General features: G+C 47.3%; 1 protein-coding gene across 1 annotated transcript; it reads right to left on the bottom strand.

The window, feature by feature from the left end:
- Positions 1–818: 818 nt before the first annotated feature.
- Positions 819–27,517, bottom strand: SPINT2 (serine peptidase inhibitor, Kunitz type 2). Its single transcript, XM_082862974.1, has 7 exons — positions 27,208–27,517; positions 8,686–8,856; positions 5,408–5,461; positions 4,042–4,095; positions 3,315–3,476; positions 2,919–2,954; positions 819–1,590 (listed from the first exon to the last, which is right to left on the bottom strand). Exons 1-7 carry the CDS (start codon positions 27,311–27,313, stop codon positions 1,424–1,426), a joined length of 750 nt encoding a protein of 249 aa, XP_082719100.1. The 5' UTR covers positions 27,314–27,517; the 3' UTR covers positions 819–1,423.
- Positions 27,518–27,527: the final 10 nt, after the last annotated feature.

Below are 27,527 nucleotides of genomic sequence, written 5' to 3'. Positions count from 1 at the left end.
TCAGCGGCCATGGCTCACGGGCCTAGCCGCTCCGCAGCATGTGGGATCCTCCCAGACCAGGGCACGAACCCGTGTCCCCTGCATCGGCAGGTGGACTCTCAACCACTGCGCCACCAGGGAAGCCCAATTAATTTTTTATTTATTTTATTTTGGCTGTGTTGGGTCTTCGTTGCTGCATGCGGGCTTCCTCTAGTTACGGTGAGCAGGGGCTACTCTTCGTTGCGGTGCGTGGGCTTCTTGTTGCGGTGGCTTCTCTTGTTGCGGAGCACGGGCTCTAGGCATGCAGGCTTCGGTAGTTGTGGCTCATGGGCTCTAGAGTGCAGGCTTAGTTGGGCTTAGTTGCTCCACGGTATGTGGGATCTTCCCGGAGTAGGGATCAACAAACCTGTGTCCCCTGCATTGACAGGCGGATTCTTAACCACTGTGCCACCAGGGAAGTCCCTAAGGCCGAAATTTTTAAAAAGTGAAATAGAATAAGAAAATATCAGAGCTTACCACAGGTGGTAAGGCTAAGTCTTGTTTGGTGAAATTTTATGGGCACTCAGTTGGAATGTAAGATGTATTTCATTCAAGAAGATCTGAAAGGGGCTTCCCTGGTGGCGCAGTGGTTGGGAGTCCGCCTGCTGGTGCGGGGGACGCGGGTTCGTGCCCCGGTCCAGGGGGGATCCCGCATGCCGTGGAGCAGCTGGGCCCATGGGCCATGGCCGCTGGGCCTGTGCGTCCGGAGCCCGTGCTCCGCAATGGGAGAGGCCAGTGAGGGGCCCGCATACCGCAAAAAATAAATAAATAAATAAAAAAGAAGATCTGAAAGATGCTGTTTTTTTAAGAAGTCTGTTTCTGGAATGGGACATCTCATGTAGTGTCCTGTGGTAACTTTGGTAGAGTTTAAATTAGCAGTCCCACAAAGAAAGAAAGCACATGCTGAAATTTATTTTAAAAGGGAAGGCCGTTTTTATTAAACTTGTACATTTAACTTTCTTCCTTTCAGAATCCTAATTAAAAAAACTTATGTTTCTGCTTACTTAAAAAAAACAAACAGAAAACAAACAAAGGAAACTATTAAAACATCACTTTTGTGATGGGAAAGGAGGCAACAGGATTCAACATAAGCTAAGAAAACTATACCTGGAGCAAAGAAATAAATTGAAGAGGAACCGACTCCGATCTAGGGCTAGAACATCTGCAACGTGCACAGCCCTTCACTAAGAGAATTTCCAAAGCAAACCCATCCCGGGAGACCAGGGAGCAGCCCTCTTACCTTCTGGATTAACAAACAGGCCAAAAGCCCTAATGATCGCGCAAATACAGACAAATCACTCTATTTGAAAAAGCACACATGTGTTCGACACTTGTCTCTCCTCCCTTCGCAGATTCTCTTCATTAACAGGGGGTTGAGGAGGGCAGCCCCTTGATGACAGGGCGTTCACAGGACGTAAGTGTTCTTCACCAGGTGCTCCTTGTCATCCCCAGAGCTCCAGACAGTACGGAGGGTGCGCTCCTGGTTCCTCCGCGCCACCCTGATCAGGCAGACCACGGAGGCCCCCAGCAAGAGGAACAGGACCATCACGAACAGCCCTGCCAGGACCACCACTGTGGATGAGAGAGAGACCTCAGAACCAGCAGGATGAGGCGGGCCATAGCCAGAGTGTCCACGTGGGCTTGGGAGGTAGACCAGCAGCCCTTGGGCCAGACGTCCCCCAACCCCAACCCAGAAGGCTCTGGAGAACTGACACTGCTTGACAGGAAGTCCTCAAGGAGAGTCCCTACAGTCTTGAGAAGTAGGTTCCTGAAAAAAGGAGGTGCTATGCTATGTGCACATGGACAGAGTGGCTCCTTGTGTTCCTCCTTTTTGAACAAAAAATCCCCACTTCAACTCTGTACTACCCTGCCACCTCTCTGCGGCAACTTGTACAGGAAAAGCACACACCTCCGGTGTGTGTGTGCAAACACACACCCCCCTCCCCCAACCAGCCACAGAGAAAGATGTGGCCCTGCAGTTGGCTGGGGTGGCTGCCTGTGGAATGAGGGAAGGGCAGAGGCATGGGTATATTCGGAGCAGGGCCAGGAGGGGACCCTCATGCTCCTAACTGCCCAGGTAGATTTAATAGTGGTTGCCCCACTGCAGTCCCACTGGTCAGTTAAGATGCTTTTTCTTCAGGTGGGGCTCCACCTAAGGAATGTGGCCTCCTATGGCAGCTACCCGGCTCCCTCTCCCCGCTTGGCTGCAGAATTGGACAGGGTCGATTCACTCTCCATCTCCAACCGTCCAGATCCTTATGCCTGGCAAACCAGGTCCCAGTTTCATTTCTCTTCTAAAGCAGAGCAGACACACAGGCCAGGCCTGGACTCCTTAACAGGGAAACAGGTGGAAAGAGGCCAAACCAGTGTGGCAGGTCTTTTGTGCAAACACTACCATCCATGATTCAGGCTCAGAATCAGAAACAAAAGCTAGAGGAGGCCTAGCCTCCTTGTCAGACCAGACTGCTTGGGGACAACAGCACTGGCTGGGGCCATGCTCCACCCACACATGACAAGGGCTTTCCACCTTCCTTTGTTATCACCCATGACCAACTCTGTACACCCCATGGCAGTAAAGTTCCCCCCCAAAACCTGGAGTTAGTCCCAGGCCTGCGTGCAGCAGATCCCACACACCTCAAACAGGAGGAGGTGGCCCCAGTCACCCCCAGGCTGCCTAGGCAGAGGCGGCCTCACTCCTAACCCGTTTATGTACACTGTACAGTGGGACAAACATCCACCACATGTTCCAAGCTGCCTGGCTGTTCTCGTGCAGAAACACGACTTTCTAACAAAACGATGTTTACAGTGAAGGATGATGTGTCCAAGACAACATGAGCCTGCAAAAAACACAGCTGAGCTTAGTCAAGGCAGGCAGGTGGAGGGGGCAAGAGGCCGTTTACCTTTAGTGCGGGGCAGGGCAGGATACAACTGCTTGCCTGGAAGAAAACACACAACCCTGAGGTCAGCTTTCAGCCCTCCTCCCCTCACAGCTGCAGCCACCTAAGGATTCCCCTCAGCCCTGGGCCTTCACGCTCTTTCTGAACGGCTTCTTCCAGCTCTTCTGAGGGTTCTGAGACCTTGCCACCCCAGTAGGGACCTAGGACACATGTGCCCAACAGCTGGAGCCACAGCCCACCCCCTTCCCCACCAGGGAGCCAGAGAAGACTAACGGCAGAGTCCAAATGACAGCATTTCCAAGGCCTTCATTTTAGGGATGAGGAAAGGGACTGGTGTCCTCTCGGGAGGGTTCATCTGTTCATGGTTGTTTCTTGGATTTAGGAGTCAGGCAGACTCACCAAAGCAGCGCTGCATGCACTCCTCCTTGGAGAGGTAGCTGTTTTTATTGCCCCGGCATCCGCCGTAGATGAAGTTATCACAAGAGTTCTTCTCGACATTAAAGTACCAGCGTGGGAAGGATGCGCGGCAAGGCCCAGTGATGGCCTTGGCAGTGCAGTGTTCTGGGAGTGAGACAGCCCAAGGGATACAAATTAGCAGGGCCCAGGAGAGGTGAATGGAGCTAGAATGCTCCCAAGCAGTCATATGACTGCCAGCCAATGGGGAAAACATCTCTCTGTTAAAAGAAACTTGGCCATTACAGACGTGGCCATTCTGGCCCACATTTTCAGATATCTTTCTCTTTATGGCCAGACTACACTGTTATGGAGGTTATTCTATGTCAGTCACTGTTGTAGGCTCTACATGTGTTAACTCGGTCTCTGAACTTTCAAGAGAGGTCTGAACTAGGCCCCTCATTTCATAGTCAGGGACTCTGAGGCAGAGCTACAGTATCCCGTGGGCGCAGCTGGTGGGAGGCAGAGCCTGAACGCCACTGCTGCCTCTCAAGCAAAGCTTCCCAAGGGCGTGCTGTGTCACATCCTGCTTCCTGCTGCCCCAGGGCATCCTCATGAGTCCTAACACCTGGGAAAGGTCGGGAAGCCCTGCTCTACAATACCCTTAATGGAAATCCTCAAGTGTGTCTCAATTCCCAATTAAGTAAGAAAACATGTTTTTTAAAAGTTATACCTTCATAGTTGAAAATATCACTGGACATGTCATCAGAATCCTGCCTTCTGGGAACTGAAACACAAACATCCACGTCAGGGAGGCTGGAATGGACACAGGGCATGTCGCCTAGCTGGGGCTGAGTCTAAAAGGGCCCACTGAGGTACCTGGAAGGGAGTGGAGCCCCTCTCTGTGGGCAGCTTTGCTCCATCACCTCCCAGTCCTAATGGGCTCTACGGCACACACAGAATGAATGCCGGATGGGGAAGCCTGCCTGTCACCTCAGGGGTTACTATGGAAACTAATCCCAGCCACAGTTTCTGGGGTGATGAGGAAGACCAGAGGTGTCCACTCTCTGACACAGGGAGGAGGGTCCCTTATTCTCTTGGGGGAATTTTCTTCTGAAACAGAACAGAAACCAGAGTTACGATGCCAGTGCCCCATGGCTCTGAATGACCTTGCAGAGGCCAGCTTGGGAATAAGCAATGAACCCAGGCAAAGCAATGGTCAGGACAGTCACAGGATCCCTAGCCTAGCAAAACTGGAAAGTGACTTTAACCTAACTCTCAGCATTCTGCAAATCCACTGAACTAATAAATGCTCACTCTCACGTGGGTGCTGATGTCAGAGTCAAAGGACCAGAATCAAGACTGCAACCAGTGTGTGGCCAGTGGCTGACTGGGGGCCATCCTCAAATGGGGTAAGGGGGGACTCTCTCCCTCCACAGCAGGTCTCACCCAGCAGAACCCACTGCCTGGGGACTGGCCTTTGGGAAAGCTGGACTGGACTTACTAGTGCATCTGAACCACTCACCCCCGGCTACTGATGCAGAGTCCTTTAAGCATAAAGGAGGAATGGGGCAGCTGCTGTCAGCACTACAAAGCAAGCTAACACAAAGCTCCAGATCAAAGACTGCAGTGGGAACGGAGGCGGGGGTGGCAGAAGACAGAGGACTCTTAGCACAGGGAGGGAGATGGACAGCAAGGACGACACGGAGCAAAGGAGATACAGCAAGCAAGGAGGTGGGACAGGGCAGTGAAGACAGCACGAAGGCTGAGGCCAGGGGACTGGAAGCCAGCCCAAAGCGGGGGAAGGGGTCTGAGCCACATGCAGCAGTAGCCACAATCCCTTATCCCCCAGGAGGAAGCTGAGGTCAGCCAGGAAGCACTGTAGAATCCCTCAGCCCTCTTGTCTGCTGAACTCCCCAGCGGAAGGATGCTGGCCAGGAGCCAGAAGCTGGCAGCCCAGGCAGAGCCCCTGTTCGCCAGTTCTGAGTAAACAGAACCAGGAGGTGGAAGCCCTTGTACAATGCCCAAAGTAAAAATGTCCTTTCACATTAGCCATCTGGATGGCCCTCATTCCATCCTGGGTCTTTTTAAGAACTTACCACTTGGGACAGAGGAATCTGCTCCATTCCTGGACAGTTCATTGATGGTGTTCACTACAAGAGGACAAATAAACAGCACAGTGAGAAAGTGTACCTCCAAGATTGCCTGGTGAAACAAAACAAGCTGTATCCCTGAGGAGGCTTGGTCCTGTGTGCCTCTCACAGCGACTCCCATTTCTCCTTTATGTGGGCCCTTCAGTGCACATGCTGGACCACAAACCTGCCAGAACTTGGAAAATAAGGAACCAAGACTGACCTTGTGGGTTAAATTTTAAGATCAACCAGCTGGGAATCCGAGCAAAGACGTGTGAAATGACATTATAAAAAGACAGAATGGCTTCCAGGGCCAAATAACCTGTGGAACTGTATTAACTCACCCAATGAATTAAAAAAGTGAAGGGCGTGGGACTTCCTTGGTGGCGCAGTGGATAAGACTATGCACTCCCCAGTGGTTAAGAACCCGCCTGCCAATGCAGGGGACACAGTTCGAGCCCTGGTCTGGGAAGATCCCACATGCCACGGAGCAACTAAGCCCGTGCACCACAATTACTGAGCCTGCACTCTAGAGCCCATGAGCCACAACTACTGAGCCTGCGTGCCACAACTACTGAAGTCCGGGTGCCTAGAGTCCGTGCTCCGCAACAAAGAGAAGCCACCACAATGAGAAGCCCGCGCACTGCAATGAAGAGTAGCCCCCTCTCGACACAACTAGAGAAAGCCCGTGCAGCAATGAGGACTCAATGCAGCCAAAAATAAATAAATAAGTAAATAAATAAATTTATTTTTTAAAAAAAGATGCAGGTGTGTTAAAAAAAAGACTGCGCTCCCAATGCAGGGGGCCTGGGTTCAATCCCTGGTCAGGGAACTCGATCTCACATGCATGCTGCAACTAAGAATTCGCAGGCTGCAACTAAGAGTTCGCAGGCCACAACTAAGGCGCCCGTGTGCCACAACTAAGAAGCCCACCTGCCACAACAAAGAAGCCTGACTGTTGCAACTAAGGAGCCCATGTGCCACAACGAAGACCCGGCACAACCAAATAAATAAATAAATATTTTTAAAAATGTGAAGGGTGTGCTCAGCACTGTGAATGTACTTCATGCTACTAAACTGTGCACTTAAAAATGGTTAAATGCTAAATTATACGTTATGTATAATATATATATTTTTTGTGTGTGTGTGGTATGCGGGCCTCTCACTGTTGTGGCCTCTCCCGTTGCTGAGCACAGGCTCCAAACGCGCAGGCTCAGTGGCCATAGCTCATGGGCCCAGCCGCTCCGCAGCATGTGGGATCCTCCCAGACCGGGGCACGAACCCGTGTCCCCTGCATCAGTAGGCGGACTCTCAACCACTGCGCCACCAGGGAAGCCCACGTTATGTATATTTTATCTTGCACACACACAAAGCTAAGAGCGTGGGTGCAAGTGCAAAAAAGGGAGCGCTGGCAGGGTCCAGGAGGGAGGAACCCTCCCTTGTGCAGAGGCGTGGGGTTGGCCTAACCTGATGCCATTACACATTCCCATCACAAACCAGCTCCTCCAGTTCTGCCTCTCCCCTCATCAAGCAATGTTCTGGGAATGTCGCTGAGAGGTTTGCCTACACAAACTAAGGGTGAAGGCACAGGGACAGAAGTGTCTGGTCCCTTTGGTGGTTCTGGCTCTCATTATAATTAATTAATAAACTGGCATTCTCATTATCATTTGGTTCCCCACAGAGCTTGCCTGCCTGGGAGAAAATATGTTGGCAAAGAGAACGCCTCAGGAGCTGTGCAGTGCGGCCACGCTCGGATGCCAGCAAATGAGCTTTCTGGGACGTCAAGGCTGGGGCCAGACTCTGGCTTGACCTCTAGAAAGATAGATAGCTGTCTGCCTTCTCCCAGCAAAACACTACACCCTGTGGCTCCTTGCAGAGACATCCCGCCTTAATGCCCACTGTCCACTGCTTGTGTTCTTAAAACTTAACTTTCCCCCTGAGAAACCAAGGAGTAACCAGAACAGCAGGTACATTTGCTACTGTCAACTCCTGACTGGAAAAGGACAGAAAAGGTAGCAAAAATCACTTCCCCTTAATTCCTTCCCTGACACTGGACCACAGCTGATGGTGGAAAACCACATACAATAAATGGTATTTTTCTCCATCACCATCTGGTAAGGTTGCCAGTTGCCCCCCCACCCCCGCCCCAAAACAGATGAGGAACTCATCTGTACAATCCAAAACTAATACCAGCCACCTCGGCTCTCCAAACACTTGTTGAGTGCCTTCCGGGCACTGGGCACACAAAGATCAATAAAATGTTCCTCAAGGCACTCAGTCACTGCTGGGCTTGTGTGTCTGTGCATTATGTTTTAAACCTCAGTTCACAGCCAAGACCACTGTTGTCTTCCTCTCTTTACACACAACTTTAATAAGCTTATCTGATTTCTGAATGCAGAGTTCAAAGCCAAGAGAGATTACAGCCAGTGCGGTGAGCACTGAGGGCACCAGCACATTCTGACACAGAATCATAATCCAGAGTCCAAACACTGACACCAAGCTGTCAGGAAAGGATGCAAGAAGTCCCGTAACAATGTTAAGGAAATCGCCGATGAAAATCTTTGACAGTTTGGCTGGCCCAATCTGCGGGTCTCTGGAACACCTAGGAAGGATCAGGCCCCAGAGGGCCAATATCGCACTGCCATCAGGTCTCAAGGAGTCCCTCGAGGCTCCGTTCAGAGCCAGTGCACACTGTTGTGGGGCTTTAGGTTTTTATTTACACTGGGAGGCTCTCAGGGTCAACATTATCTTGATTCCACAGAATCACTCACGAAGGCTGAGAGAAGGATGGATTCCAGAAGTATGTTCTAGTTTTAACTTGATTCATAACTTGGCTGGCTGGGTGAGCTCCTCAAGTCATTTGTCCCAAAGGTAAAAATAACCCAAATGCCCAGGAAGCAAGGAGGGCAGCCCATCTGAGTAGACTTGGAGGACTCTGCTCATACCAGGCCTGGCGTGGGACCTGCTCTCAGTAGTGGGAGAAGGGAAGTTGGGGAGAAGACGCAGTCATGTCACCCCTCCCCTGGCTCCAGTCTGCGGCCTACTCTCCCCTTTCTGGGAAGAGGAGGGAGGATACCGCTGTGAAACCACCGTGTGGGCGACCTTCACACTGTGCCTGTTTCTTCTGCTTTTAAAAACGTCTCCCAGTTTCAGCAGTGAAGAACTAGCAAAGAGCAAAAGGCAGCTATGTCCCAATTAATAAAGTGTCTCTAGATAATAAAACTTCCCCAACAGCACTGTCTTACCTGTGACACCAGCACACTTTGCAAGACACTCCTCCTTGGTCATGTAATTATTGTCATTCCCTCCACAGCCTCCATACACAAACTGCTGGCAGGATCCATCAGTGACATTGTACCACCACCTAGGGATGGAGGCCCGGCATTTTCCCACACTCTTCGAAACTCGGCAAAAATCTAAAACACAACCAACCAGAGACCAGTTAGCTTGGCAGGGCAATTCTGGCAAGACAGAACATGCACAGACCTGTAGGAGAAGGCCCACAGCTTTCCAGAGCCCCAAGAGGAGAACCAGAGTCTTAAGTTTCAGCACAGTTCCTCTGTGAGCTGTTTCTGAAGTGTCGCCATCAGGCCTACCTAGTGATTCCTTCTTTGTATAGGAAGGCATCATCTAACAACAAAGACACCAACCCACCAGACTGAACTGAATTTCAGTTGCGTGTTGATTTGGTCCCTGCCCCCATTATCAAACACACACACATCCAGTACAGAAAAAGGACTTTCAAAGGCAAAAAACCAGACTGCAGGATCCTTCTGGATATGTGCCCGTCTCACTGGGCCAAGGGGAGCTTAGCACTGAAAGGCCAGAGCTGGGACTTCCCTGGTGGCACAGTGGTTAAGGATCTACCTGCCAACGCAGGGGACAAGGGTTCGAGCCCTGGTCTGGGAAGATCCCACATGTCACGGAGCAACTAAGCCTGTGCACCACAACTACTGAGCCTGCACTCTAGAGCCCACGAGCCACAACTACTGAGCCCACATGCCACAACTACTGAAGCCCACGTGCCTAGAGCCCGTGCTCCACAACAAAGAGAAGCCAGCGGGCTTCCCTGGTGGCGCAGTGGTTAAGAGTCCACCTGCCGATGAAAGGGACACGGGTTCGTGTCCTGGTCCGGGAAGATCCCACATGCCGTGGAGCGGCTGGGCCCGTGAGCCATGGCCACTGAGCCTGTGCTCCGCAACAGGAGAGGCCACAACAGTGAGAGGCCCGCGTACCGCCAAAAAAAAAAAAAAAAAAAAAAGAGAAGCCAGCACAATGAGAAGCCCGTGCACCACAATAAAGAGTAGCCCCCGCTCGCTGCAACTACAGAAAGCCTGCACGCACCAAAGAAGACCCAAAACAGCCAAAAATTAATTAATTAATTAATTAAAAAAAAAAAAATGAAAGCCCAGAGCTGGCAATGCACGGTCAGGAAGGAAACGCACGGCCTGGTGCTCTTAGCGCCCCACAGAAGGACCTTTCCTAACTTTTCCTGTCTACTCTCTGCCAGGATAGGCCACTTCATAGTCAAATTACCACAAGAGCCTCAGAAAGAAGCTCCCTAATGTTAGTTCCCCCAACTGCCAACCTTCCAGAGACAACTAAGGTCACTCCTCTGCTTCGGCGCTTATGATGGCTCCCCCAATCTGAGCACACCAAGATGGGCTGGGTTACAAGGTGTCCTAAAATCTGGCCCCACTCTAGTACAAGGAAAACAGAACAATGTTACAATTGCAGCCAGATAGATCTGCCTGCAGAAGGCCTAGAAATCTGCTCTCTCTTAAAAAGGGACAGATAAACAAGTGCTGGAGGTATCACCTGCACTAGAATGAGACTTTCTCCTGGAGGAATCAGGAGGATTGAAAGCAACTTGGAAAGGGAGTAACTTGACCATGTGATTCAACGTGTGCTCTGCACCACCATATCACCCCCTCCTGGCATCACGAGTCCACATCACCTCTCCCTACACCTTGGCCTCCTACATCTCTGCCTTCTGGCATCAGGGCATTCCACCCTGCCCTGGGCCTAGCACAGGGTGCTTCATAAACATCTCAAATAAAAACATCCTAGGGCCCAAAACTTGGTTATATGCTGTCATTTACTCCTCCCTAGTTGTTTTCATGTTTGCTAGGTTTACCTCACCAACTAGGGGATGCCTTTCGAAAGCACAGAGAGCAGGATTTGTGCTTCTCTTGCGCCTCCCAAAATACATCACAACGATGGGCAAGAAACCAAATGTTCCACAAAACATCTATCTATGGACAAAAAAGGTTGGTGCTGTGCAAAACAAACACCCCAAGAAACTCACACACACACCAATAAATCACAGGTAACTAGTACAGCAGAAAAAGCATACTCTGAAGTAAAAAAAATGCTCTGTTAATTTGCAAGCAACCGTCAATGAAACCACCAGTTACAAAGTATCTTATCTGGGGACCTCCCTGGTGGCACAGTGGATAAGACTCCGCACTCCCAATGCAGGGGGCCCGGATTCGACTAGATCCCACATGCATGCCTCAACTAAGAGTTTGCATGCCACAACTAAGGAGCCCACCTGCCGCAACTAAGGAGTCCATGAGCCTCAACTAAGATCCAGCACAACCAAAAAAAAAAAAGTACCTTATCTGGATACTTCATATGAATGGAATCATACGATATGCTCAGAAAAGGCAAATCAATAGAGACAGGAAGTAGATTAGTGTTTGCCTGGTGTTGGGGGTGTGGAGCGGAGAGTGACTGCAAATGGGCACAGGGATGGATCTTTTGGGGCTGATGGAAATGTTCTAAAATTGGATTGGGGGGATGGTTGTACAACTCTGTAAATGTACCAAAAGTCATTGGGTTGTATACTTTTATTTTTTTTTTTTTGCGGTACGCGGGCCTCTCACTGTTGTGGCCTCTCCCGTTGCAGAACACAGGCTCCAGACGCGCAGGCTCAGCGGCCATGGCTCACGGGCCTAGCCGCTCTGCGGCATGTGGGATCTTCCCGGACCGGGGCACGAACCCGTGTCCCCTGCATCGGCAGGCGGACTCTCAACCACTGCGCCACCAGGGAAGCCCTGGGTTGTATACTTAAAACAAGTGATTTTATGGTATGTAAATACTTTACTAAATCAGTTTTTTTTTTAAATAGGCCCAGGCACCTTTTGTCCATATAACACATCAACCAGAACCAGCTGGGTGTGCACCTGGAACAGGTACTTTTGACAATGTGCAAAGGTCACAAAACAAACGCAATCAACAAGGCCCAGGGAAGACACGGAAGGAGAAGAGTTCTTTGGTATATATTTCTGCCCAATCCACATGGCTGTCAAATGCCAGAGGCAGCACTGCTAAAAACAAGACAAGATGGAGAGGACCCACACGTGATCCACTTACGATCCAAAACTGAAAACGACATCAAGGCGGGAGCACCCCACTGCTGCCGAGGTTTGGCAACAGCCTATCCAATGCCCTGCCAAGCTGAGAGCCCTGGGGATCATTGACTGCTTTGTGTCCTTGCTTCCTGAGCAGCTTCACGTACAATCTTTTAAACAAAAACCCTGAGGGGGGAATTGTACACTTTAAATGGGCCAACTGTACAGAACGTGAATTATGTCTCAATGGAAACAAACACCTGAGAGGGGCCAAACAAAGCTCAAGCCAGCCAGGTGGGGAGTGCCAGACACCACAGCAGAGAACGCAGCAGGGCGAGCACAGTATAAAGGGTGAGAACTGGGTGGCTTTTCATAAGCAAGGGTGCCAGATACATTCTGTGCAGGTATAGAAGCCTGAGGGTGCATAGAGAGGAAGAGGGACAAGCTCATCTAGGGATGGAGGGCAGTTACCCTGGTGAAGTAAACACTGCACAGAATCTGGCCCTCATCTTTGTAGGCTCAGACAGGCACTCTTAGTGCCCCAGAGCTGATGAGGCACAGGGATGCTGATCTTACTAACAAAGCACACAGGAGGATACTGAGAAAATAACTGTCCAGCGGGGTGGATGTGTACCAACATACCACCTCAGATAGCAAGCTGAAATGGAGCAGGTGACTTGGAGTCACAGTAAGGAAGTTTTCCGTAGGATTCCTGTGAACTTACTCTCTACTGGGATCTACCACGCAGACTAGAGGCTTGCAGCAGACAGCTCGCGAAGCGCTTAGGTCAAGAGAGCACAGTCAGGGTCTGCCTCTGGAACACTTACTTTTCTGACTTCCACCACTGACCAATGCCTCTTCCTGACTGGACCATTCTTTCTGTAGATGTGATGGTTCCTTCATTATAAATTTTGTGGGCCTGAGAGGCTATTCTGTCTCAGACGGCTGCTCATATCTGCTGTCAATGATCACACATTGATCTCATAGTTTAAGTTTCAGAAGCAGCCTTATTTTCAGTTTCAGGTTGCTTGGGTGGGATAGGAGGGGATGGGGGTGACTTCATTTTTGTCCCAGGAGAATTTAGAAATGTCTCTTTATTAGGAGAGAACCTGGACTAAAAACACAGTATATCTGAAAAGACAGAATGCTGACAACTGTTGAAGCTGAGTGATGGTCTATGGGCACTCATAAAACTGTTTTCACTCCTTTGTGTACATTTGAAAATTCGTATAATAAAATCAGAAAAAAGCTAATCTCTTTATTTTGTTTTTATTTTTTTTAAATTGGGGTAAAAGCTGATCTTTTTAAAATAAATTTAATTAGAGTAAAAGAGCTCTAAGGAGCAGATGAGTTGGCCAAAGCTAGGTTCAATTAAGATGAAATTTAACCACACACTTACTGTGTCAAGACAGAGTCCCTTCTCCGAGTATGGAGGCTCCTTGTCAAATGGAGAAAAGTCTCATTTTGTCACATGCTTTTACTAACTAAACTGCTTTTAAGCTTCCATCATATACATTTTTACTCTCTAGGCTTAAGGAAGTAATCTCATGAAAAAGGATTTTGTTTTTGTTTGCTTGCTTGGTTCGTTTCAAAGGAGAGAATGTTCCTTTAGGAAACACAGGCCACATGTTGTTCACCTCACTCCAAATAACATCAGTGCATTTTCTCTTTTGTTGTTCTCCAAAAATCTTGTACAAAAAGCCAGAAATACTTTAGTATGTAAGATGACTTCCATGACTTATCACCTTCCTTAAAAAAACTTCAGGGCTTCCCTGGTGGCGCAGTGGTTGAGAGTCCGCCTGCCGATGCTGGGGACACGGGTTCGTGCCCCGGTCCGGGAAGATCCCACATGCCGCGGAGTGGCTGGGCCCGTGAGCCATGGCCGCTAAGCCTGCGTGTCCGGAGCCTGTGCTCCGCAGTGGGAGAGGCCACAACAGTGAGAGGCCCGTGTACCACAAAAAAAAAAAAAAAAAAGTCAAAAAAGTCAAAATACTATACTTTGGTAGACCCAGCTTAAAATCAAAATGAACCAAAATGCAGAGCATGACTTATTTCTTGACACCCCATTTCACTGCCTTCACTAAGCTTGATGCCAGGCACATTCTATGCACGATTTCTAATAGTCACAATAAAACCGTGACTCATGCAGTAACACCCCCACCCCTGCCCTTTACAAAGCAGAACACTGAGGCTTTGGGTAGGTTAAGCTAAGCAAGCAGGAGACCTGTATATGAATTCAAATGGGTCTGATCAGAAAGCGCAGGCAAAAACAAAATGACTCCTTGGATGGAAAGAAAGAAAAAAACCACTATAGTGACAGGCAGTGGGAAAAACATGAAACTGAAGTTGCCTAAAAGCCAAAACATTCCTCAAGGCTTCATCACAACTGGAGGGCTCACCAAGGCCAGGCCCTCTGCTATGCCTGTTTATGGTGACACTCAACGACAGGGTCATAAACAGCCATCCCAAAGAACTGGCCAAGGCTGAGGGGGACTCGGTTGGACAATTTTCAGGAAGTTATTCCTTAATAAATAACTGTTCTTATTAAGAGATGACGAAATGATATACTGGTCTCAGAATAGTTTTGGAAAACAATCATGAAAAATATGTTACAAGTTCTATTTCTGTGCTCACAAATGCTAGTGCAAAATTAAATATGTTCTATAAGTTTTCGAAACAGAATAAGAAAAACAGGGAAAAGCTGAAGGGCACCAAATTTGGATACACTTGCTTCAGAATATGGAAAAATGGAATTCCTGCCTTTCAGAAACAGTAACATTCTCTTGGAAAAGTATTAAAAATGGTTAAAATCACACATTATCTGACATATGAACCTAAATTACAAAACCCTGGCAGGCATTTTGAACACTGGCTATTACAAAATTGCCAAACAGACCGGTCTTTGTCATAGAAAACAGGTTTCTCTGGTTCTAAAGTTGCTTGAGCTTTTTTTTAAATTTATTTATTTAATTTTGGCTGCGTTGGGTCTTAATTGCTGCGCGCAGGCATTCTCTAGTTGCGGCGAGCGGGGACTACTCTTCGTTGCAGTGTGTGCGCTTCTCATTGCATTGCTTCTCTTGTTGCAGAGCTCGGGCTCTAAGGTGCGCGGGCTTCAGTAGCTGTGGCTCGCGGGCTCTAGAGTGCAGGCTCAGTAGTTGTGGTGCACAGGCTTAGTTGCTCCGCGACATGTGGGATCTTCCCGGACCAGGGATCAAACCCGTGTCCCCTGCATTGGCAGGGGGATTCTTAACCACCGCTCCACCAGGTAAGTCCCTTGATACACTTTTTACTCCTGTGGGTGCTATAAACTGAAGAACACCAACTTCTTGCCTCACTGTATACTAATAAGAAAGCCCTGGATCACATCACAAGCTGGGAGCCACTCATGAAATGGTCCTTTTCCTCCCCCCATCTGTTTTCTCTAGAGCGAAGGTCAGTAAACTTTTTTAATGATGGGCCAAATAGTAAATACAGGCAGAATAGTGTGAAATCATGCAGAGCAATGGGAACAATCATGATTGTTCCGTGACCTTTAAAATGAAAAACTGTGGGCTATAAATGTATAGAATAATAAAAATAAATAAAATAAAATGAATATTTATTTAGTACACTATAAGTTAAAACATTAGAAATTTGAGAATTGGGGCTTCCTTGGTGGCGCAGTGGTTAAGAATCCGCCTGCCAATGCAGGGGACACGGGTTCGATCTCCAGTCCAGGAAGATCCCACATGCCGCGGAGCAACTGTGCGCCACAACTACTGAAGCCTGCGCACCTAGAGCCCGTGCTCCGCAACAAAAGAAGCCACCGCAATGAGAAGCCCGTGTGCATCAACAGACCCAACACAGCCAAAAATAAATAAATGAAATAAATAAGTTTATTTAAAATAAAAAAAGAAACTTGAGAATCGAAGTGTTTAATCGTCTTTGTAAATAAATAAGTCACCAAGAGTAGTCTATACAGTGCTTGTGAAGGTCTTTACTCATATAACTCATGATACAGAGCAAGCATCTTTCCAGTTCACCTTAGTGAAGTGTCACACCTCTTTCTAGGTTTGGATCAGCTTCCAACATTTTATCCTTTGCTCTTTCAATGACACAAAACTGCTGAGAGTTGCTTGACTTTTTGTGGAAGTTTCTGCCAGCATTACTTCCACTGGATCATCCTTTTTTTGTCACAACTACTTTCCTCATTTCTGTCAATAAGCTCCTCTGGCTGCATATCTGGCCTCAAATGGCAAGCAGTGTCAACATTCCCACAGTTAACTCATTCTTCTATCACTCCATTTATGTTCAATTGGAATTTCCCTTCCAGCGTTATCACTTTTTCTCTTTGCTACACTTTGGTGCTTTTTTTGGCCAACTGCCTCTAGTGATTAACCATTTTTGTAAACTGTCATGTATACTGGGAAACAAGGAAGCAACACAACTACATGCTTTGCTGTGTATGAACTGAGTAACAGATGTGCAGTGACCAATCACTATGCATATGTGTAATTTACACAATGATTTGTGACTGAAGAGCTAGTAGCTGAAACTTGTTCTGTACCCAAGTACTCACAGTTAATATATTGTAGTAACTGAAATCTGTGCACGTTGAAAACTGTGCAAAGCATGGACTGCCTTTCTTTCAAGCTTCATGGGTCACCTAGCCTAACTATTCAACTCTGTCATGGTAGCATGAAAGCAGCCTAAGGCAATATGTAAATGAACGACCATGGCTGTCATTCCAATAAAAATTTATTTCATATAACTTTTACGCCTTAAAATATTCTTTTGATTTTTTTCAACTATTAAAAAAACGCAAAAGCCATACTTAGCGTGTAGGCCATATGTAGGCAGTGACTACGAGCTGCAGTTTGCCAATCACTTCTTTAGAGAGTGTTGCTAAAAACACCCTGCTCAGATTTTCCACACCCCCGACCCCGTCATGTCACAGAACTCAGCAGTCCTACAGGTGTGGTCAGATGCTATCACATAGACTCCTAGGGCTCACATTTCTATGACAACACTGACCATGCCTTCCTCAGGTTAATCCTTTGCCAAAAATGCTGCAGCACACCCTTCCATCACTAAAAACAGCTCTACTCTTTTCATTAAAGCCACTTAGAATTCTAAGGATAATGGCCAAAGGGAAATGATTTGCTACAATAATTCTCAGACATCTGAAAATACTATTTTATACAAAAAAATAGGAGAGCATACAGTTCATTCCTCAGTAGCAAAAAGCAAACAAGGAAGAATCAATTAATTCAAGAGTTTCAAAGAACAGGGGCAACTATTACCACATCCACAAAGGGCTTGGTGCGCACAGACCTACAATAACTGAAAATTCACCACCAGAACACCCTGTTCGTGCTAGTGAAATAACTTGTGAGACATCCACATAATCGAATACTCAGAGCTGTTTAAAATAGACAACTGGGGCTTCCCTGGTGGCGCAGTGGTTGAGAGTCTGCCTGTCAATGCAGGGGACACGGGTTCATGCCCTGGTCTGGGAAGATCCCACATGCCGCGAAGCGGCTGGGCCCGTGAGCCATGGCCGCTGAGCCTGCGCGTCCGGAGCCGCAACGGGAGAGGCCACAACAGTGAGAGGTCCGCGTACCGCAAAGAAAATAAATAAATAAATAAAATAAAATAGACAACTACGTATGTGCTGGTATAGAAAAGTGTCTGAGAGAAAAAAAGCAAAAGAATGTTTTACATATTATGATTCCTTTTAAATTTTTAATTTAGACATGAATCTATCTTTAGGGAAAGAGACTAAAGGAGGGAGAAGCTTTTCCAGTTTTTCTTTTCCATCTGTATCTTTTAGTACAATTTGAGTATTCTAATTTTGTGAATGCATTACTTTTATTTTCTTTAAGGGTTTTATCTGGAGAGTGGATTATAGTCATCCCTTTTGTTTGCTTAAATTTTTCATGGTAAATAAAACTGAATGTACTAAATTCCCTAGTATCTTGAACAGCAGTAAGCAACAGTGTTTGGTGAATAGCTAATATATGTAAATAGGGCGATCATATAATTTATCCTCCAGATCAAGACACTTTTCAGAGTGAAAAGGGGTATTCTTTTTTTTTTTTTTGCGGTATGCGGGCCTCTCACTGTTGTGGCCTCCCCCGTTGCGGAGCACAGGCTCCGGACGCACAGGCCCAGCGGCCATGGCTCACGGGCCCAGCCGCTCCACGGCATGTGGGATCCTCCCAGCCCGGGGCACGAACCCGCGCCCCCTGCATTGGCAGGCGGACTCTCAACCACTGTTCCACCAGGGAAGCCCGAAAAGGGGTATTCTTAATAGTTAGCGTGGGAAACACAGTGGCATAAATTGGAACCCTCCAAGGTAAACTGAGCTGAGTAGCCATCCTACATAGAAGGCACCCACTGGGAATGTAGTCCTTGACCTCCAGGGGTTTACAATTAAGTTAGAGCCACAAGACTGGCTTGGATAGAAGAAGAAAAAGAAAATCACCCAAGGTAAAATATTACAATCACACCCTAAATTCAAAGGGCTTGTAAGCCACACAAGGTACAAAGGAAATGAGCAAAGGCTCTGGTATAGGGAAGTGACACAATAAGGAAGAGTCACTTGGCAAAAGTGTGCAGGACAGATGAGAGGACAGGGCCTGTAGGAAGCTGTTCTGGTAAAGGACCAGTGTGTGCAGGAATTCCTGGCTGCCTCTTACTAGCCCACTGTCTTGGGGGGGCGGGGATGGGAGGCAGCTTTCCTAACCTCCCTGCACACCCATTTCCTCATTCATAATAAGGGAACAATAATACATGCAACAAAAATGTATAAACCTCTCAATAAAGCTGGAAAATGTATAAACCCAGTATTCTTCAATTCGGCAAGCCCCATATTCTCTGATTTAGGCCTGGCTAATCAAAAAAAAGTGCAGATTTTAGAGGCTTAGAGTATCTAAATCAGACTCTTGGGAGGCTTAGAAAGATAAGGCAAAGCTCTGATTATAGACCTATCATATCTGTGACATAATTAGAAATATGTATTTGGTCTCTCCCCGCCTGCCCTTCCTGATACAGAGCTCCTAAAACCCTTGTAATTTCCTGAGAGCTGGAGCATGTTCTATTCTAATATTCGTTCTTGGACCCATGTTTCTGACACAAGAACTAAAACCCTGGCAATCTCTGGAGTAGTACGATTGTCCTTTTGTATGCCAATGAGATGATAGTGGCTGGGGGAGCCCTAGAAAGCTTCAGGGTGGGGGCTGGGGGAATTCCCTGGTGGTCCAGCAGTTAGGACTCCTCACTTTAACTGCACAGGGCCCTGGTTGGTGAACTAAGATCCCACAAATCTTGTGGCACGGCCAAAAAGAAGGATAGGGGCTGGTTGCCAGAAAAACCAAGGCAAGATTAAAGGGTTGGACCTTTCAGCCCCACCCCCTATTCTCCGGGGAGGGGAGAGGGGTGGAATTTTGAGTTAATAATCAATCATGCCTATGTGATGAAGCTTCCATAAAATACCCCAATTGAAGGGGTTAGAAGAGCTTCTGGTTGGTGAACACATCCACATGCCAAAAGGGTGGCTCACACAAGGACAGAAGGACAGAAGCTCCTACACTGAGGACCCTTCCAGACCTCTGTCTTCATTTAGCTGTTGATTTGTATCCTTTATAATAAACTGGTAAACGTGTTACCCTGAGTTCTGTGAGCCACTCTAGCAAATTGGATCCAAGGGGGTCATGGCAGCCCTTGATTTATAGCAGGTTGGTGAAAATGACAGGGGACAGCCTCGGACTTTGACTGGCATTTGAAGGGGGCAGAGGGAGTCTTGCGAGACTGAGCCCTTAACCTACAGGATCTGTGCTCACGCCCTGCGGTTTCAGAATTGAGTTAAATTGCCAAACACCCAATCCGTGTCTGCTGAGAACTGCTTGATGTGGAAAAACCCACACATCTTGTATCAGAAATATTCTCTGTAGTAAACAGGAGAGTTTCCTCTTTAAAATTCCTTCAGGTTACAGTGAAAGCTGAAATGTTAGCAAGAGAACTAACTTGAGGACATTATAAATACAACTCAGCCCAAGTTGAAGTGAAGGCCTCTCTGTGTGATTTGTACCCATTCTGGATCTACTTAGTATAAAAATGTTTTTTGACAAGTTTGTTAGCAATAAGTCCCATTTTGTGACACCTAGATTTTTGTTTCCTGCTGTGGAATGCACCATTTATTAATCTTGAGGTTGTCTTGACCATGGCCAGTCTGGGAAAGGGCATTTGCTCAATGTAATTTGAATTCACTGGTGAGTAATAAAGTGGGGAGATTCAGCTGGCTTTCCCTCCGTAGGTCCCATTGAGTTAAACTCTGTGGACTTGCAGATGCATTTCTTAAAAACAATTCAAATGGAAGGGACTTCTTTGACACAGGGAACAATCATTAAGAGTGTTGTGAAAATTAAAGGTGTTTTTTTACTCCATTATAAGGGCTTAAAACATTTGGCACAAAGCTTTGAGTAAGTAGTAGATATTATATTTTTATGAAGACCAGACTACTGTAGGAACAGTGGGAATGAAGATAAAGAGAAGGATGACACATTTCACTAGTAAGTCCAACTGAATGTGGTGACTGACAGGATAGAGGGGATATGGAAAACCAAAGTACAAACTCAAGTCAGTGAGTTGATCAAACCAACCCAACCATCACTCCTTCCCTTTGTTTTTCTGCTGTGCAACCACCTGCCATGCCTGAAGACACAAAATTCCTTATCTTCACCTACAGTAAGACAATGGCAGACTATCACAGAGATCAAAGTCCTGCAACACTACAGTATCAGGAGATTAAGAGGTCGGAGACAAGAAAATAAGAAAAATTATGCCTTGGTTACCCATTTGGACTTCAAGTTATCTTTTCACCGAGGAATGAGAGAATGTTAAAGTTCTGTGTGAGTGAAGAGGTACTGAATACCAGGGAGGCAGATATTCAAGGCTGCTTTAATTCTACTGTGCCAAATTCCAAAGTTGACATTTATTTTACAATCAGTCTTATTTCAAGGTGATCTATAAATCCAGCTATTTTGCTTAGTTGGATAGGTTCTACATACTTGAAGGCTTCTGTTTCTAGTACAGAAAGCCACTAACTACCCACGTCCTCTAGGTTGTGGTGCCTGGAAGTTGTCATTATTAGGATAAGTAATTCAGAAACTTTAAAATAACCCCTAGGTGTTTATGAGGAAAGAACATTTACGATAACAAATCCAACTTAAATTATAAGGCTCATAAAATCTTGTTGTTTTAGATATATAATCTTGGCATTTTAGATATAAAATATTTAGATATAAAGGTTTACATTCCATAAACTATCAGCACAATGCAAACCACCACCCCTACCCACTGTCACCTCATACTCATCACTCAAGCAGGACTATAAATTCTACCCTTACCTAAATTCATAACTAGAATCACAGTGCTCCATCTGAATAATTTGTAAGGAAGGGCTTCCCTGGTGGCACAGTAGTTAGGAATCCACTTGCCAGTGCAGTGGACACAGGTTCGAGCCCTGGACCGGGAAGATCCCACATGTCACGGAGCAACTAAGCCCATGCGCCACAACTACTGAGCCTGTGCTCTAGAGCCTGTGAGGTACAACTACTGAGCCCACGTGCCACAACTACCGAAGCCCGTGCGCCTAGAGCCCGTGCTCCGCAACAAGAGAAGCCACCGCAATGAGAAGCCCGCTCACCGCAACTAGAGAAAGCCCGCGGGCAGTAACAAAGACCCAATGCAGCCAAAAAAAAACAAATTTTAGAAAAATGTCCTAAATGTTAAAAAAAAAAAAAAAATTTGTAAGCAAACAGTAGCTTCAAAGTCTTTCATGGAATTGTCTGTTAATTCACATTCAGGGGTTCTTAACCTTTTTTGAAAAATGGACCATTTTCAGAAACTGATTACAGCTAACAGGCCCTCTACCTAGAGCAATGTTTCTCAACCTTTTTTTCCATTATCACCCCACCCCAGGAGCCTTTGTAGACGTGTTTTTCCTAAGCACCACATAAATTTCAATACCACAGACATATATCTATCTACGTAGCCCTTTGAAAGGTCAAAAACTATTATATCTAATATTATTTCATCCCCACCCCCACCCCAAACACGCCCTAGACTCTAAATGACTGACCCTGGAATAAACATGGACAAAGTACCACATATGAACTCAGGAACTTCAGATTACGGGGCTTCTGAGGCCAGGGACCCAGGACCCCATTGGTGAGATCCATCTCAAACACTTGCCCTCATTTCTAAAATGGCTTTCCAATAATGAAAAATGTGCTTCAAATAAACTTCAAAGTAACTAACTCCAAAGTTCATGGGCCTCAGCATCCAAGTTCCAGCACTCCTTCATAAGTTTTCAAAAAGGTCTTGTCAGAAACAAGTGAAATGACATTTGTGACCAGGATCACACAAGGACATCCATAATCCATACACTAATGCTTCTGGGGTCATTTGCAAATTCCTCATTAGTCACGTGATCACTGGGCCACCAAGGCCTCCTGGGGTTAAGTCATTTCAGTGTGACCCCTTCAGGGTTCTCTCCTGCCTCACATGAATCACAAGCTACCTCACCCCTTATTTGGCCTGTCAGTCTCAGGACGTGGCACACAGAGATTTGGCTGCCTGGCCAACTACCTGAAGACAAGTCTGAATGTTGTAAATGACTCTGGGGATAGGTAAAATGAGAAACAGGTTGGTGGCTGGCTTTCTCTATTACAGGCTGACTTCTCAAATACTGACCAGGGCAAAGGAACGTTTCTGGTGGCAAGGGTCCACTTTCCCTCAGTGGACCTACAGGCAAGCCCCTCAATGTTCTTTAGGTATAGTCACCATCTGAGCCTCAAAGGCCATGCTTTTAGTACTAAGCACACCAAACCTTACCTTATTTTTTTCTTTTTTTTTAATTGAAGTATAGTTGATCTACAATGTTTCAAGGTATACAACAAAGTGATTCAGTTTTATATATATATATACATATATTCTTTTTCAGATTCTTGTCCATTATAGGTTATTACAAGATATTGAATATAGTTCCCTGTGATATACGGTAGGTCCTTGTTTATTTTATATATAGTAGTGTGTATCTGTTACTCCCAAATTCCTAATTTCTCCCTCCCCCACCTTACTTTTCTTCATAGTACTCATCACCAAGTTATCTATTCATTGTTCATTTATTTATTGTATTATCTTCTTCTCATTACAATGTAACTGCCATGGATTGGGGTGGGAGGGTGTCATCTGTTTCATTCAGTGCTTTGTTTCCAGGGCCTAAAACTGTGCCTGGCACTTGGCAGGTGTTCAATATGTGCTGAATAAATATTTCAAACTGTCCTGGAACGAAACTGTCTTGCCTGCAAGTTAAACAAGTGCCTCTTCTGTGAAGGACAAGAATACAAGATGCTACTTTGGAGAACTCCCAGCTGATCACCAACACCAGCTGCACTTTCCCTCTTACCTGTCATCTTCTCTTTGGCTACTCAGTTTACAACTATCCATGGGGGTGAGGAGAAGAAAAAGGAGTGGTGACTAATAACATGCTTCTTGGAGATTTACTGGAAAGTTCACTCTTTCAGTCAAAGTTCTGGGGAAACTAATTAATCGAAGAGGTTGATGCACATGGAAGATCACTTCAAAGTGTGGTGGAGGCTCTCACATGAATGCTGCTGCACTTATCTCCAGTGGAAATTCCCAAGAACAATCAACAAAGGGCTACGGGCGAAGGAACCATTAACACAAGTTCTGATGCCCAAGGAACCACTAACACAAGTTCTGATGCATACGTTATTGGCAGCAGGAACTACACTTAACTAACCACTCCTAAAAGGAATTTTTGAGGTTCTATTCTGAAAAGGAATATATTATCTGCCCTTGTATTGATCGAAATTGTGTATTTGGGGGCACTCCAAATACCAGGACTTATCACCCGAGAAGAGATTAAAAAATCATGCACATTTGTGGCCACCTGATAAGGGGTGTTCCCTAACAACAATAACACACATACACACACTCACTGCACTGTACAATTTATAAGTAGCTATTATGTTTTATCTACCTTTGTTTCCTAAATGGGGCATACTCTTAACATGGGAGTCACAACTCTTAGAAGATACAGAGGGCAGGCCAAGTGAATAAATACAGGCTGAGAAAGACAGTCTTCTTTGTCCTTCCCAAAAGAAGTACTTGGCACCACCCCATGGGTGCTATGTGGGAACACTGGACTGGCACCGCCAGATCTACAAATTTTTCAGGCAAAGCCAAAAATAAAAATATTTCATAAAAAATTATCAATCCTGGAAACTGTACAAGTCACATAAAGCCTTTTTGAGGCCTGCTGGGAACAGCCAGTTTATAATCTCTACGTGCGTCCATGCAGACTGGCACTCTCCCTGAATGCTACGAACACCTGAACACCCACAGAAGTATCAGCTTTCCCCCACCTCCATCTGCAAAGGTCTGGAGTCAGGACACTTTGCCAAGCCTCCAAATGTCCACTGTATCCCACACCCCTTCCTCTCTGCCCTCCACCACCCAGTGCCTCACCAACATTGTCAGTCTCGAGACCATGTGACACTCCTATCACTTGCTTATCACCACATCAGCCCCAGACTCCAGTTACCCTTCATCACCCTGTTTTGTCAGCATCTCCCTTCCCCCAACTCCTGGAGTCTCTGATACTCATGGCCTATCTTAAGCAAAATCTCTCATTTCTTCAATCTCTTCTCTGAACATTCTTGTCACTTTCTTACTCTAACTGAACCCAGCTCTCCCCTGAAGATATAGCTTCTCTTGTGCCCTTCCAAGTGGGCACTGCTTCTACACCATTCCCCCTCCACCCTCAACACCCAGTTATGAATTTCATCATCAGAGTAAATCGTATCCCACCTTGTGGGTCATTTGCTGATCCAGGTCACTACTCCTCACTTCTCCATGATTTTAGCTCCTGGCTCACTGTCACTCCCGCTGCTGCTCCTATCACCATTCTTGGTGATTTCCATATCCAGACAGGCGATCCTCCAACCACCCTGGCCTCTTGGTTCCTAGACCTCTTCTCCTTCAGTGATCTTGCCCTCCCTGCAGCTGCTCCCTCCCATGGTCACACCTAGACCTTGTCTCAATAATTGCAGCCTCTTCAGAACCTCAGTTTCATGCATCTCCCTCACTGCCCATTGTATCCTAGCTTCCTAGTTCAGTCTCTTCAAAATCTCAACTCCAACAATCCACTGGCCCTACCACCTTTCCACTACCCCTCAGCCCCCTCATGTCTTCACACAGATCATTATGATCACCCCGCTATACACATTCACTACACACTTCCCCCACTCCACCATACTCATCTGGAGGTACCTGTGCAGCTGTGTGTGGCTGGAGAAACACCTCACTCTTAATGGATGACCTTGCTTCCTGAGAAAAATCAAAGCAATCACAAGGGGTGGAGGGATAAAAACTACCTCCTGCCTCAAATTAAGCTGTTGAAACCTTTCATACAAATAGAACTTCAGATAAGCAAGGGCATTAGTTCACCCAGCCAGATAGGAGTACTTCTGAAAGGTCAGTAGGTCCAGCCAGCTGCAACAGCTGGGGAAGCCACTGGGAACAAACAGAAAAGGCCTCTGCAGCCCGACCTGGCTTTGTCAATTACTATTGTGTGACCTTAGGCAAGATCTGTAACTTCACCACCACCGCCAGGTTGTTTCAAGGATTAAGTGATGCACAAGAGCTCAAAGTAAGCAACACATGTTAGCCCCAAACTCAGTTTTGATAAAGTCCCAGGCCAGGTAACTGGAAGGTATATCCTAACATAATTAATTCCCCTAAAAAAGTCCAGAAGGGCTGACAAATTCTAGTTCAGACCACAAGAATGATCAACACCTGCATTCCTAATTCCCTGGAGCTGAGTCTCTCCCCACTGGCTCTTAACACTACTCCCCACCCCACAACTCAATTTTTCCTCTCTGCCTCAGGCATAGGGAAATTAACAGTCTTCAGAAGACACCACAGGTGATGACTTGGTGCACATACATCCTGCTTTCTTTCTTTCCGTCCAAACTGCTGGCCTGTAAAGCCACCTGGCTCCTGCCTGTTTTCCCCACTTGGCATCCTCCTCCAATCCCCCACCTCTCCCGCCCAACACACTCCTGCTCTAGTCACGCTGTCATCTCTTTTCCTCCAGTACCGCCAAGCCTGCTCCAGCCTCAAGGCCTTTGAACTCCACTACTTCCAGTTGGATCCCGAAGCCTCTGTGTCGCTGCCACTTGCTCATTCTTCATGTTAGACCTCAGCCGTCACTGTCCTGAGACCTCCCCTGGCGACCAGAGCTAAAGTGGCCCCCATCATCTTACATCATCCCCGTTTGTCTACTTCACCCGCTCAGTTACGTCTTAGTAATTTAATACTGCGGTGAATGCTCTTTATTTGAATGTTTACTCCCTGTCTCTGTCTATCCCACTAGAATATAAGCGCTCTAAGTGCAGGGACCTGGCTTGTCTGAGTCCCGACTGTTATCACTGCTGCCAGCACTGCCCCTGACACATAACAGGGGCTCAATAAATTTTGCTGAACCAACGAATTTTTCTTTCAAGAGATCTATTTGCAAAGCCTCCCTGTGGCTGTCTGAAGCAGTAAGGTTAGACCGACACTTGTTCAAAAAGACCTTGCAGGCCAAACTTCCACAGAGTTTAGAGGTTTAAACGGAGCCTTCCCCTCCACCAACCTCTAAGGACCAGGCCAAGGAATCCAAGTCCAGCTTCTCAATGCCAATATTCTTCTTATACCAAGAGGCTCCCCCCCTTGCACCCTGACAAAGTTTCCCCCCCCCCAACACTTTTGCTTTTCTTTTCCTTCCTTTGCATATCACTGAGAAACACCCTTCTTCTTGGAGGCATTCTGCTGCAGCTGAACCAGAAAGGTTTCTCAGGAGCCTGCTGTCCAATATCCAAAAAGGTGGGGGTGAGGGCTTCTTTCCTGAGGCTAAAACGGCCACCAGGTCACCGAATCCAAGCCCCGCCCGCTGCGGCTGGCCTCCCTGGACTTTCTTGGAACTTTTCTCTGCCAGGAAGAGGCTGGTCTTCTGTTCGGCCCCTCACCTCCTTCCTGCCACAGGAAGGGGCACTGCCACGCTTCTTGGTCAACAGCGCCAGTCTCCTCCCTCATTCACAGGAAACTCTTCCCAGGCCGGGCTCCTCCGCCTGTCCTCACTCCCAAGGGCTCCCAAACCTCTTTCCCAAGGTTCAGTCTTGCTACACACCCTGAGCTTCACCAAGTCGCCCCCAACTTCCTCCCCCGCCAATTCTCCCCGCTCAGACCCTGCCCAGGGCCTCCTCAGACCCCCACTTACCCCCTCGACCCTGCCCCCGACGCCCCGCCTTCGGCCTCTCAGCCCTCCACAGCTCCCAGGAGACCCGCCCGGGCCCTCACCTTGGACGCCACTTTCTTCGTCGGCCGCCTCAGCCCCGGAGAGGAGCTGCGACGCCAGCAGGGCGAGGAGCGCCCAGTACCGCCTCAGCCCACAGAGCTGCGCCATGACTGGCTCCACCGGTCCGCCCAGGCGAGGCCTCGAGCTGCTCGCCGTTGGGGTCTCGCGATCAGGTGCGGGAAGACCCTTGCCGCGCACGCGCACTGGAGCGCGTCGCGTTCAGGTGTGCGCGTCCCCTCGCCACACAGGAAGTCTCCGGGAAGCACCTTTCTCGGTCCTTTGGTGTGCGGACACTCTGCCTCCTGCGCCCACGATGCTTTAG

The sequence above is a fragment of the Leucopleurus acutus genome (genome assembly GCF_964270905.1).
Source record: "Leucopleurus acutus genome assembly, chromosome: 20".
Lineage (NCBI taxonomy): Eukaryota > Metazoa > Chordata > Mammalia > Artiodactyla > Delphinidae > Leucopleurus > Leucopleurus acutus.
The sequence above is the reverse complement of the archived record's forward strand: the minus strand, read 5'-3'. Positions and strand labels throughout refer to the sequence as shown.